Source organism: Falco biarmicus, chromosome 14 (genome assembly GCF_023638135.1).
Source record: "Falco biarmicus isolate bFalBia1 chromosome 14, bFalBia1.pri, whole genome shotgun sequence".
Lineage (NCBI taxonomy): Eukaryota > Metazoa > Chordata > Aves > Falconiformes > Falconidae > Falco > Falco biarmicus.
Genome location: NC_079301.1, coordinates 15,452,490 through 15,465,464, shown reverse-complemented (window position 1 = coordinate 15,465,464; position 12,975 = coordinate 15,452,490). Strand labels below are relative to the sequence as shown.

At 44.9% G+C, this 12,975-nt stretch overlaps 2 protein-coding genes across 10 annotated transcripts in view; one reads left to right on the top strand and one right to left on the bottom strand.

The window, feature by feature from the left end:
• The window catches only part of TBC1D8B (TBC1 domain family member 8B), a 41,996-nt gene extending 34,209 nt beyond the window's left edge, over positions 1-7,787 (top strand). The window contains exons 17-21 of one of the 2 annotated variants that reach the window (XM_056359371.1): positions 528-593; positions 872-955; positions 1,825-1,881; positions 2,217-2,317; positions 2,649-7,787. In XM_056359371.1, coding sequence (XP_056215346.1) covers positions 528-593; positions 872-955; positions 1,825-1,881; positions 2,217-2,317; positions 2,649-3,059 — 719 coding nt within the window. In that variant the 3' untranslated portion in view covers positions 3,060-7,787. The remainder of the gene's footprint in view (positions 1-527; positions 594-871; positions 956-1,824; positions 1,882-2,216; positions 2,318-2,648) is intronic. The other variant, XM_056359372.1, reaches the window with a different exon arrangement.
• Positions 7,514-12,975, bottom strand: part of PASD1 (PAS domain containing repressor 1) — a 113,102-nt gene continuing 107,640 nt past the window's right edge. For all 8 annotated transcript variants that reach the window (XM_056359375.1, XM_056359379.1, XM_056359380.1 and 5 more), the window contains one exon: positions 7,514-11,750. In XM_056359375.1, the coding sequence (XP_056215350.1) occupies positions 11,580-11,750 (171 nt within the window). In that variant the 3' untranslated portion in view covers positions 7,514-11,579. The remainder of the gene's footprint in view (positions 11,751-12,975) is intronic.

The following is a 12,975-nucleotide window of genomic DNA, read 5'->3' as shown; positions in this document are numbered from 1 at the left end:
TAATCTGAGATGAAATTTAAATATGGCTTTAGCATCAAAACGCAGCAAATTACGAAATGGTATGATCTCATTGCCCAGCCTGTTTGGTCGATGATAAACGCTTCCTCATACTAAGCCATCTCATACACAGATCGTGCAAGATGACCAATGCCTTATATTTCTGGGGAACTGAAAGTTTTCTTGACTTACTGCTCTGTTCCTTTCCTGTTGTTTTCAACACGGGATTGTTCAGGACACAAAAATTTAAGTGAAAATGCTGGGAAGACATTAATGCTGTATTTCTTTGCTTCTGTGGTGTCATGTTAGTAAGTCATAGACATTATTAGTGTTCTTTCCTCAGTGTAGGCAAACCCCAGGCTCAGCTGCAGGTGATACTGCCTTCCTTAAGCTTCATCTCTAATTATACTCCATGTAAGGTAGGACACATGTCCAGTTCCAGCCTACCGGGGTTGTATTTGTTTAGGGTAAGAGGGTGTTTTCAAGTTTGGTCCAGTTGAACAGACTGTCTTGCCTCTTTCCTCTGACAGATACCATGTATAATGGAAGTTTCACTGACAAACTCAAGCTGCTTTTTAAGTTGCACATCCCTCCAGGTAAGCGAGAGGCGGTGGCATCTGGGGAGGGCTGTTCCTGGCTTCTTAGCTTTACTTTTCTTTGTGTTGTCACCGGTCCTGGCTACAGTACAGTCCAACAGCTGTAATACAAATGTTTGTTTCTTCCAGAGTGATGTCTTGTTTGGGAAGGACTTAATCTGCTCTAACACCATTTCTCTTCATAGGGCCTATTTGTCTGTGCAAAGCTTTTGCTTTTTAGTGCAGCTTTGGTAATGCTTGGAAGCCCCAAACCCACTTTATTTGTTTATTTATTGCAGCTTTTACTGAGGTAGAATCTCTAAGCCCTTCTAAAGGTGATGATCTTTCCAAAGAAGAATTGATCCACTTCAGCCAACTCAGTGGTAAGCTTCAGAGTGTGAGCCTTGCCTGAAGAATATTAGAAGGAATCTGTTTTCTCGTGGTGAAAAATGGGGGAATCTCTTCTGAAAACTAGTAAATCCAGGAATCATGTCACTGTTAACATGAGTCCTCTGTGAAAATCTTCTGTAGATAGTCACATTTTCATAAAGTAGTGCAGAATTTGTGGATAGCTAGTCTGATGATTGAATTCAAAGGCTGTGGGTATTTACATGTGTATTTGTGTATTACAAGTGTATTCGGTCAGCATTTTTCAGCATTGTAGGCATCCTGTTGCAGTGGTTGTTGAAGGGATGGCCATTTCACATTTGTATTCAAGGCACAAAGGGATGATATTTCCTACCTCGAGAAATAAAACATCAAAATTCATTATTATTTTTAGGCACATAAGCAAGCATTTCAAAATCCTTTGCTTCCATTTTAAACCAAGTAAGGTGAAAAAACTTTTGTGGGGTGTAAGTTTATGGAGTTGATAAAATATTCTGTTTGGAAAGCTGTGTGATTTTACTTCTTTGGAAGACAGATCCTTTTTGGTTTTAAATCTATCCAAAAGGTACCTTATCTGTAATACATGGGTCCTGTTCAAGACACGGGGCATGTACATTATGATTATTTGCTTGATACAACTGATGACAGTTTCTTTTGTAATTTCCAGCCTCATGGTGGCTTCTATTTTTATGGAAAATATACAAATCTTACCATGTGGTTTCTTCTTGGCCTGATCTGTGTTGAGAACATGGGGTCATTGAGGGTCTTGCTCCTTAAGGAAGGAATTTTTGATAAAAGGAAATGAACCATTGGCTCCCCTTTCTCAAATAAAAAACTTTCTTCTTTTTCTCTGCCTAAACTGTAGTTCCATCTGTTGGGGATAGTCTTGAAAGTGATTCTTTGAAGAGCAGCCCTGAAAAAGGTAAAAGAATCCTGGAGACACATTTGGTAACTGTCTGACTTTTGGGAGAGTAGAGCTAAGAAAGTACGTGGAAAGCATGTGGTGACAAAGTATACTGAGTAACATCATCTCTGGTAACGTCATCTCTAGCGTAGTACTAACATTATATCTGCTTTTATAAGTATAGTCCTGGCGGGTGAGAGGGTAATGTAAACTCTGATCCTGTTTAGTCCTTGGCCCCACCACTCTGGTGAGAAGGAATGACATAGAGGATGGCAGTTCTGCTCATCATCCCTCATGGGAAGCTCTTAGTTCTTGTCTGTTTACTACTTTTTTTTTTTTTTTTTTTGGTCAAGTAGGGAAGGGGAAGGTTGATATTCAGGCATATCTGAAGCAATGGCAAGATGAACTTCTTAAGAAAGAAGAAAACATTAAGGATTTGCCAAGAATGAATCAGGTAAACTGTGAGTCTTAAGTCAATTTTTGAGTGCTGTTTATCCTTTAACTCCTATTAGTAGGACTTAATTTGTAGGATCCCTTAAATTTCAGGCCTTCACATTAATTGTTAGACTGCGGGGGTTTTTATACTGCTCTAAGTTTACAAAGGGCGGGACTTGCAGACACACTTTGGTTTATCAGGGCTGGTTCACGCCAATGTCGTCGTCAGAGCAGTTGCTGTACCAGGTGCCTGGCAGCAGCAGGCACTGGGTTGAGATCACAGTGGGCAGTGAAACAGGGCGGTTGCGTTGCTGTTCTCTGAATAGTCTCCTCTGTATCTCTCTCTGTAGTCTCAGTTCATCCAGTTCTCAAAAACTCTGTACAATCTGTTCCACGGGGATCCTGAGGAGGAACTGTTGTATCGGGCTATAGCGGTGGTTACCAGCCTCCTGCTGAAAATGGAAGAAGTTGGGAGAAGACTGCAGAGCCCCACATCACCAGTCAGAAGTCCAGTTGCTGTTATGGAGGTGCCTGTTGAAATCCCCAGAGAAGGGCAGGAGGAAAGCAGCTCTGAGCAGGCTGGAGGCAGTGGAGCACAGAGTTTGAGAGAGAACCATGAATGGTCTTTTGCCTTTGAACAGATTCTGGCATCCTTATTAAATGAGCCAGCCTTTGTGAGATTTTTTGAGAAACCTCATGATATAAAAGTTAAAATAGAGAGTGCTAAAAATTTACAACTTAAAGCAAGAACCAGAGTGTAGTTTTCTTTGCCTTTGACTCTAAGTGAACCACATAAAGCACTTACAAATGAAGGTTGTTACTACAGAAATTGAGTCTGGTGTTTACATAGGGAATGGAGTTTGAAGAGTTAGCTTTAAATATCAGATTACTCATGCGTAATGTAAATAAAATTAGTTTTAAGCACAATCACTTTCCTGCATTGTTCCTAAGTTTCACTCCAAAAAAAGGACTGAATAATAAACTTTCTTTATCATGTTAGTAAAATATGCAACGTTGCTTGGAAATACTGGATGTGACCTATTGCAAACCTATCTGAATGACAGCTGTTACAGTGTGTGCTCTCCGGGTTCATTTCTATTACTGTGATGAAAGGAATGACTCCCAGCCATTTTAATTTAAAAGCAGTATCCACAGTTTAGAGGTTGTCTTCCAGGTTAGTTTAATTAGTTATTTCCAAACCTGCATGTGGACTGGGATCAGAGCAGGGTGAAGACTAAGAATAGAGGCTGTGTGAGGCAGGAGAGTGTGAGGTTAGAGAGGAAGGTTGCCCTGCTCTCAGTTTCTCTGCTTTGATGCTGCCGATGGTCCTGGACTTTTGCAAATTCCAGCCCCTTGTCAGTAGTTTGCAGGCTGCATTCTCTGAGCCCACCTCTCAGGTTTTGCAACAAGCAACTGTTTTTCTGCTTTGCTAGCTCAGCTCGTGTATGAATTCTTTTTCCCATTTTCATACCAATCCTCCTGCAATACAGATGAAAAGGATGGAAGCTTTTTTGGTCATCCAGGCTGCACATGGATGCAAAAGCTAGTATAGATTGTTGAAATCCCGGGAAAGCAATGGCTAAACCCGTCTGACCGCACTGTGGTTGTTATTCATCTTGCAAGAGGAGCCATCATTAGCTTCTTAGGAGTATGTTGATGAAATGTATAGTTTTTCTTGCATTTGGGAAGCTGAAGCACAGACCATCTTTGACTGCTTCATAGTTAGGTGAATGGTGCCTATTGAACTGCTAGGGACAGACTGGCGTTGCTCCTTTGCCTACCTGAGTCCATACCTCAACCTAGTAATTACCTTTCTTCTCTCTAGCTCTCTCGATTATTGTTGCTGTAATATTTTCTATCTGCCAGGATTCATAGCAACAAGAAAATCTTCTGGAATTTTAATAGGTAAAAAAGATTATATAGTAAAGATCCTGTGGGGACAAGCTTTGCCAGCATTAATGCTGATGTTGACCTTGAACCTTCTGTAGCTGGTGCTAGAATGGGTTTAGAGAAAGACGGGTAAAGCCTGTATTTTAACAACAAAAACAACAAAGCAAACTGAGACAGTCTGTTAGCTTAAAAATGGCTGTTTCTAAAGCCTGTATGACAATCTTTCTCTGCAGAGCAGCATTATTTTTATACTGTGCATATTTTTTGTAAAGAAGCAGAATGGGAGTGGTATCATTCACTGAGGCTTTTCTTGCAATACTGATATGAATGAAGAATAAAACAAAATTCTGACTTGTGTTACAAGCCCTTGGTGAAATACCATCATTGCAGTTGGTGTTGAAGTTCCCATGCAGCTTTTAAAGAATATAGTTTTGATCAGGAGCAATGAATGTATGAATTATTTCTTCTGTTCTTCCCCATACTCTCAGGTATTAATGTAAAATAAAGCTTTATTGAATGAACAGTAACTCCAAAACTATATCATATGTGTGAGAAATGAGGAAGCTTTTTTTTCAGAAGCCTTCACAAAGTAATTACACTTGATAGAATATAATACTGATTTGTATTTTTATGTGTAAAATATAAAACCTAATTTATCGATTCATATGAATATGTTTCTGAGGCAAAGTAGGGCAACACTGTGTTACTTACAAAACGTATTTACTCACTGTTTTCCTAATGTTTTAGAAATACAAAGCAGATGATACTGTTGTTCTAGTCTAGGTTGTACTCAGATTAGGTTTGCTCAATGACTAATTCTTCTGCAAATAGTGTTGAAATTAATAGAACCCCATAAAATAGATGCAGCTGCCCATTGAAAAAGCTTTTGTAGGTTTTTGACAGATATTTTTAGTTCATAGCTTTGACTATTTCTTGAAATTATTTGCTAAGCAAGGTAGCACAGAGATATGAAAGTCTTAAAACTCAACGACATATTTTGGTTTAGAGCCAAGATGTTAAGATCTAAATACAGAAGACTGTACTGCGGGAACCTGCAAAATACAGCAGCCTTGTGACATTTCTTGATTCGCTTATGCAAAACTGAGCACCTTTCTAAAATATTTTCTATTATTGTCAGTCCAAGAGACTGTAGAGCCATTACCGAGTATGTAGGAGCTCTTGTCAGCTATCATATCTATGTATAAAGAGAGATTACCAGCATATGTTTGTGTGCGTGTATATATATTTTAAAAAATTAGATTTAAGGGGAGAAGTTAGGATCTGTAGGGGAACACTAACTTTTATTAACTGCATGGCTTTTTCTGTTCCATTTTTTAAAATGTTTTTTTCCCAGAAAGGGCAATGTCATTAAATCATTCCTGTAATACACCTGCAGGTTGATCCAGCAAGACTAGTCAGAGTGGCCAGGCATCCAGCCTCAGCAGGACAGAGGGTGGAGCAAGGTCGGTTCCAGAAGGATGGCAGCACTCAGGCAACTGCCTGACTGGCAGGTTCTTCCTTTTGGAGCCTGGGGATCAGGGGCTCGTCCTTGGGGGAGGTCTGGGTGTAGCAAATGCCGGCTACTGCCAAGGAAAGTGAACCAGAGGGGTGTTTGCTGGGCTGCTTCCACAGTCTGCCACAACACTGAGGGACAGTTGTGCTTTGCTGGTGACAGAGTAACGCTGGAGTTGTGTCTAGCTCCTTGCCTTCCCATTCCTGCTGCGGAGACAGGCTGGCCGATACGCACAGGCTTACTTGGGATTGGGGAGCGAGAGCAATAGAAGCTCTTGTCTTCTCTTCAGTCCCAAAGGGTGATGCCTTGACTTTACAGCCCCGCACAGGCAGGGACAGAGATGCCCATGTGGTACAGCTTTTGGGCCATCTGCAGTTCTTGGTGCTGCAAGATTCACATGGCATTGCATTGGGAGGTTGTGGGTGTGCACGCTCCTGTTGCAGATCAGCTGCCGCATGTAGCTGGGAATTAAGCAGACGTGCTAGTAAGGAATCTGGCAGTTGCAGAATGTCTAACCCAGAATTACTCAGCTGTTTCCCAAGGGGCAGGGGGGGTACTTTCCATTCAAATTGTAACGTGGAAGTTTTTAGAAGTGTTTTTGAACTTTGAACAGTTCGTTCACAAATGTAGCAGGGTGGTTCAGTGAGTACTGATGTGTCATTTCATGTCTCTGTGTTTGGGGTTTTTTTTCTGTAAGTTTCCATAAAGTTACTTGTGTCTTTTTTTTTTTTTTTTTTTTGATTCAGTCATAGGAAAGAAATGAATGTGCATCATTCAGTACAAAATAGACAGTTGTAGGTAGGAAATAGATTGCTAAAACTAGTGATACTGTTTATACCGTTTTAAAAATTGCAGTGTCACCAGTGTGACTTGGCAGCTGTGCCGTGGTTATTTACCCTGAAAACTTCCCCATGGCTGTTAGCATACACTGCACAGTCCTTTCTAGCGGCTCGGCCATTATTATTGTTGCTATGCACATAAAATGCCTTTTGTCAAATGCAAAGGCCGCTGCCTACACTCTGGGTGAACAGTGGCAGCCCTGACCACCATGAGAAGCTGGCTGCTTGACCTCTTTGTGTGCTGAGTTGAGGGCTCAAACACATGAGGAGAGGGAATAGCTCAACTAATAGTAATAAAAACACGAGCCCTTTCCACCACGGGGGAGAACTGCTTGTCATTCAACCGGCAGCATTTTGTGGGATGTGGAGATGGTCGCTGCAATGTGATTCCGAAAAAGCACTCTGTGTTTCCATCCATTGCTAAAACAAGCCACTTGTTCATCACTCTAATGGCTAGATAATGTATTTTTAGAAGAGTTTGCTACCATAGTGACTAGGAAGTAGCCGTGTTTGATTTTATTAGAAGTTTCTAATTCAGTTGTACCATACAAGGTTCTTGATTGCAATTGCAATTGTTATCTGGACTAAAACAAAAAGAAACATTCCAACTTGTTTCCAGAAAAATAGGCTATTTTGTCTTTGTTGCTATAGCTTTGTCACTTTACCAAGAAGGCAACACGTTTGTGTTGGCAGGTTGGCCTTTGTACAATGTATTGTATGCAGAAGTACTGTAAGACAAATGGGATGTTAAATAAAAAAATGTTTCACTTTAGGAAAACAAAAATATCTCTGTGTTTGAGGTACTATTATTCTCATGAGGGACTGTTACAGAAGTTCCTTCAAGAGCACTGGTCATGTTAAACCATGTTTAGTCAGCGTCTGGCTGCTGCTTTTGTGCCTCTTGGAGAACAAGGAGCAGATTCTAATCCAAATGGACTGATACCACCCAGCAATAACAACAGCACATAGTGAGTAAGAGGTCTTACAAGCATTATTTTATTTCTTTTTTTCCTTTTCTTTTTTTTTTTAAATACTATGTACAATCTGTTTAAAGCTTGTCAAAATGCATGGGCTCCCATTCAATGGAGCTGTGCAGGTACATAGATTCAAGACAAGAATAAAATCTTTACTGTTCATCTTCATAAGACACTTCCTTTTTCCCATTACAAAATACTTTTAAGAATAGTAACATTTATAAATGTATCTATATTTGACATCATATAAAATAAACCAAGATTTATACTCAATTCTAAGATTTTTTCTCTTTTTTTTTTTTTTTTTTTATTACATGTACTATATACAATATATACAGTAACTTTTCACTGTTTGTCAAACCAGCCTGATTATACCCACCAGGCTTTAGCTTATATGTACAAATATGCTAAAAGTGCAAGACTTTTATTAATTAAAGCTGCCTGTGTTTTCAGAGGTCTGGAATTGTGTGGCCTATATATATATTTATATATAGATATACACGTACATACATGATATATGTATATTAAAAATACATATATCTGTATACCTATATATAGAGGGACCTAGTATATAGGTGCTTGTGTACTAGAAAGCCTCAGAACATGAAAGACTAATAGGTCGACACCGACACTGGAGCCCAACCCTGACGCAGGTGCCATCAGTCGTGTTCCTGCCCTCTGCTTGTCACCAACAAGTCACACTTGTGAGCACCCGGCTGTGTGTGAACCGAACGCACCAGCAACCCTCAATTCCAAATGGGTCCCAAAAACACAGGTCATAGCTAACACCGAGGTAAACAAATACAAATCAACCTGAATAAAGAGATTTATTTATTCATATACTTTTTTGAGAGTGAGTGACAGCGTAAGGCAAAAATCCCACGGGCCTGACTCAGCCTCCCCGCAGCCTGGAGGGACCAAGCAAGCCCCAAAAAGGGACTGTGGGATTTTGTCCTTCGGAGCATGTCTGGAAAACACGGCTCTACCCGTGAGGCATGCAGCCACCCACTGCCCACCAGCAGCTGCCGAGCGGCTGGGGCAGACACTGGGAATAGAGGAGGGGTAAGTGATAAAGTGCGTTTTAGGTCTCTTGTTTTAGCAAGGCCAATCTAACATGTAAACATCCTTGCAAACCTCCTGTGCTCCCCGCCGAGCGGCTGTGAGCAGGGGTGATGCTGCCACCCCCCCACAGCCCCCAGCCCTCCCTGTCCGTGCACCCCAGTGCTGCCAGCAGAAGGGCCGGGCCCATGCCACAGCCCCATCTGACACACGCGCTCCCTCCCACACCTCCCCCCAGCCCCCTTCCCAACCCCCTTCTCTTGGATTTGCTTTCAAAGTCACAGCAACGCCAGAAAACTACTCTGCCCTGGCTACCTCCCTACCAAGCCCTGTTAAAAAAAAAGACACCCCACCCCCCCCAGCCCCTGACCACCAACATGATCAACTGACCTCTGAGACACATTTGGTGGACACCGGCCATGTCCGGGCTCACGGATGCCGATGGGACACTGCGGAACAGCCACGGTGCGTCGGGGGTGATGTGGGGTTCAAGGCAGGGAAATGCATGGCCTTTCCCTCCTGCCAGCCACACTGGGCCGTGAACTGCGTACAGCCGTGGAGACTGAACGTAAAAGTGTGCCTTTGCCTCCCCACCTGACATTACGTGCCAAGCCAAGGGGAACCCCCGCTCCCCCCCAAAAAACCCCAAAAGAGCAACGCCTCCGGTCCCAACCTCTTGAGCAGCCCTACTGGGATGGGATGGGGAAGGGGAGGCCCTAAAAGTAATAGTGCTTTAAAAAAAATAAAATAAAACAATTTTTTCCTACCTCAAAGGCTCCATGCTGTGGCCCCGCACGTGATGCTGCAGCACAAACCAGGTGGGGCAGGATCGACCCCCTGCTCTCCCCAGGACACGGGCTCTAAGGGCCGAGGGCTGAGGCTGTTATTTCAGCTCCAGATCGCACGGCAGCGGCAGGTGCCCCACGTCCCCCTACCAGCAGCGAGGTGGCCCCGGCCCATGGCTCTGCTGTAGCCACAGTTACTCGTAGGGGGTTGAAAAAGGGGGGTGGGGGGTGGGGGGCAGGTCAGGCTGTGCCCAAGAGCAGCTGCTCACCCCCCCCCTTGCCCAGGGACTGCATGTGCTGGGTCCCAGCCAGGGACAGCTCGCAGGGCACTAGCCCCAGCGTTCCTGCTCCGAGAGCCTGTCCTCCCACCAGCCCCACGGCAACGGGGCACATCAAAACCCCATCCCCTTCCCCAGGAAAAACCTGGCGGGTGGGAAGCAGCCCCCTTGTACCGGGGGGGCAGGTGGGGGGGGGCAGGTGGTGAGGCACGCTGTGCCCTGCCAGGTAGGAAGGCTGCAGCCGAAACCCAGACGGGGCAGCTCCGTTGTGCTCCCAGTTTCATTGCCCAGCTCTCCGGGAAACTCGGGCTGCCCCAACATGCTTCAGTCAGGCTGAAACAGTCTGGTTTTCTGCTCCCCCTGCTACTGAGCCCAAGTGCTTATGCCTGGCCCCAAAGTTAACAAAATCCTCCCAGTGCTGCAGCACAGGAAATGTGTGTGCCTGATGGGGGAAAGCAAGCTAGCTGTAGATACTGGGTAGCTCTAGCTATAGATATATGCACCATTAGCTATTCCTATTTTTTCTTTTCATGCTAACTCTCCCACTTCCCCCCTTTTCTTGAAACACAGGGCTGCTTGGGGATGCTCATCCTATCAGCAAGCACCGGCGTCCAGCTGCTGCAGTGGTGCAAAGAGCCAAGCAAGTGGCTTGCACAAGAAAAAAAGCAAACAAATGCCAAATAAAAAAAAGGCAAAAGAAACCCACCATGCTTTGCTTGATTCGACAGAGGTTATGAACTAACCCGTCCCTAACCCTTGCTCTGACTGCCAGACGGAGCTTTGCAGCTAGACGCACCTGGTCTTAACCATTTTCTTGCAAAGCTTACAGTAATGGCCTGACCCTTCTCCTACATTCGGGCTCTAACAGCACCCAGAGTTAGTACTCAGCTATTAACGCCTCAAAAACATACATTTTCATTTTTCCTTTGGAAAGACAATAACAGTAGGGACACGTAACTATACACCCACTGAGGAATAAACTTTTTTCAATTCATAAATATAAACTTATAGTTAAAAAGTGACAATTTACAAAAATACAATTTATTGCTGACTCTACGGGCTTGTGTCCTTGTGATCATCTGTTTCAGGTTCATCAAATTGAAACATTACCTAGCAAAACCACAAAGTTTGCCATCAAGCTGTTCTATGCTTATTTGTTTGTTTTCATGTATAGAAATGTATACAACTACATCACTTGAAACAAAACAACCAAAAAAAAAGAACAAGTAAAGATTCTTTGTCTGTAACCCAAAAAATATTTGGCTACAGGGAGTAAAAACCATATAAATTTAGCTGCACTTGTTAACCAAAATAAAACATGACAAATATCTTACTAGCTGTGATGTAAGCTGGTATAACAACAGTAAGAAATTCAGGCAAAAGTGGTGTTACGTAAATTAGCAGCATTATCCAATCTCCTGGAAAACAAAAAAATTGCGGGACTGAGGTATAGAAAAAAGGAAAAAAAATACTCCACAATGGACCTACTACAGCGAAACGAGTTATGTACATGGTAACCCAACGGCATCCTGCGGACCGGTACAGTCTGTGTATGTGCTCCAAATGCTGGGCTTCAATTCACAGTGACTTTCAGCATTGAAGTCCTGAATGGAAAAGGTTTTTCTCCTTTGCAAAGCAACTTTCGTGGCGACCTGGTAACTAACCTCCCTGCAGCCCGAAAGCCATCGCCTTCCCATTGTACCGCAGCGCTGGGCACCTACGGCTGCCGCAGCAGCATCACGGACCAGCTGCATGGAAATCCCAACCGATGAGGTGCCCCCGGAGCCGCCCGTCCCCCATGGGGACTGTCCCTCCAGCCACCATCTTCCCCGCAGGGCCTGACCTCACCCGTGCCATGCTCCGATGGCGGCGTCCTCCCCTGTGCCTGTGCCCGGGCGCCGGGCGGCTGCAGCCACGGTGGTCCCTGCTCCCGGCCCTGGCGCTCAGGGCAGCTGCATCTCGGGCATGTCCGGCAGGTTGCAGGCCTGGCCCTGTGCGTGGCGGCTCTGCTGCTGCGGGTGGAGGAAGTAGCTCAGGGGGTTCTGCTGCGGTGTGTGGGGGGGCTGGAAAATGCGCTGCGTCGGACCCCCAGGCACCAGCTCAGGACCTTGCATCTGTTGGGAGACACGAATCCAGAGGTCAGAGCTGCCCTGTCGCCCACCCGCTCCCTCTCTTGCTGCAGGGTGCTGAGGCTCGTGCCACATCCTGAAGGTAACATCTACCCATCGAGGGTACGAGCTGTGGACAAGCAGTTTGGGATGCTGGTGCTATCAGCACGACCAACAGTGCCTGGGCAGTACAGAGGGGAAGCAGGACCCATCCATCCTACCAGCCCCACAGGGAGCCCAGCAGGAATTAAGACCTCCAAAAGCTACTTGGATGTGAGGCAGAACCTGCAGGACATGCACCGTCCATCTTCCATGGGGAGGCTCTTCAGCCAAGCAATGAAGAGGCTGTAAAGTGACCTTGTCCATGTACCACCTGTGCCCGGTACCCCAAAGACCTGGACTTGCTGGTTTACTCCCACTAAAGGCATTGTAGCACCAAAAGCCTGGTTTTCTGTTGTCCTGGAGCAATCCATCACTCTGCTGTCCATATTGCTAGTCCTCAGGACCTCCGCGCAGCCTGTGAGCACACGTGCCCGAAGCAGGGATAACAAGCAGCTTGTGGACAACGACGATTCGTTTCTCACTCTAAATCCAGTCCTGCTGCATGGCTGCTTTCAGCTGTACCTACTCCTCCTGCTTTCTTTTCTACCATCTTTGCCTGGAGGACTGTAACTCACCTCTGCCAACCAGGCAAGTCTTGCAGAGCATGTTACTAATCATTAGTTTCAACAACTCGCTCCTTGGCAGCCTCACTGGTTTGGCATGCACCGATGAAGTCGTGCTTTGAAAAACCAAAATCACCTCTCCCCGAGAGTGGTGGTGTGAAACAGCTATTTATTAAAAGCAAGCAGTGACAGCAGCTGATAAAACCCCTTGCTATGCTCAGGCATAACAGCAGGGAGGATGTTTTCAAAAGAGCTTCTCCCTTCCCATGGATCACACCGACAGCAACCTTCCCACCAGAGCTCCTCTGGATGGCCAGCTGTCTAACAATTGGATATTTCTTTGGGACACTGATAACTGAGTTTCTTGGGAGACATGGCCTTGATTGGGGTGCAGCACCAGCCTGGAAAGACTGAGCACTTGGGTACGTGCTGACACAACGGGGATGGAAGACGTGCAAGTACACTGACCAGGTTTGATGAGCCGGGTGAGCCCCATTTCTTCAAAGAAACCAGCCCAGCCCCAAAGCCACCCCTGTGCACCCTCATAAACCCTTTGCAGTTCCATT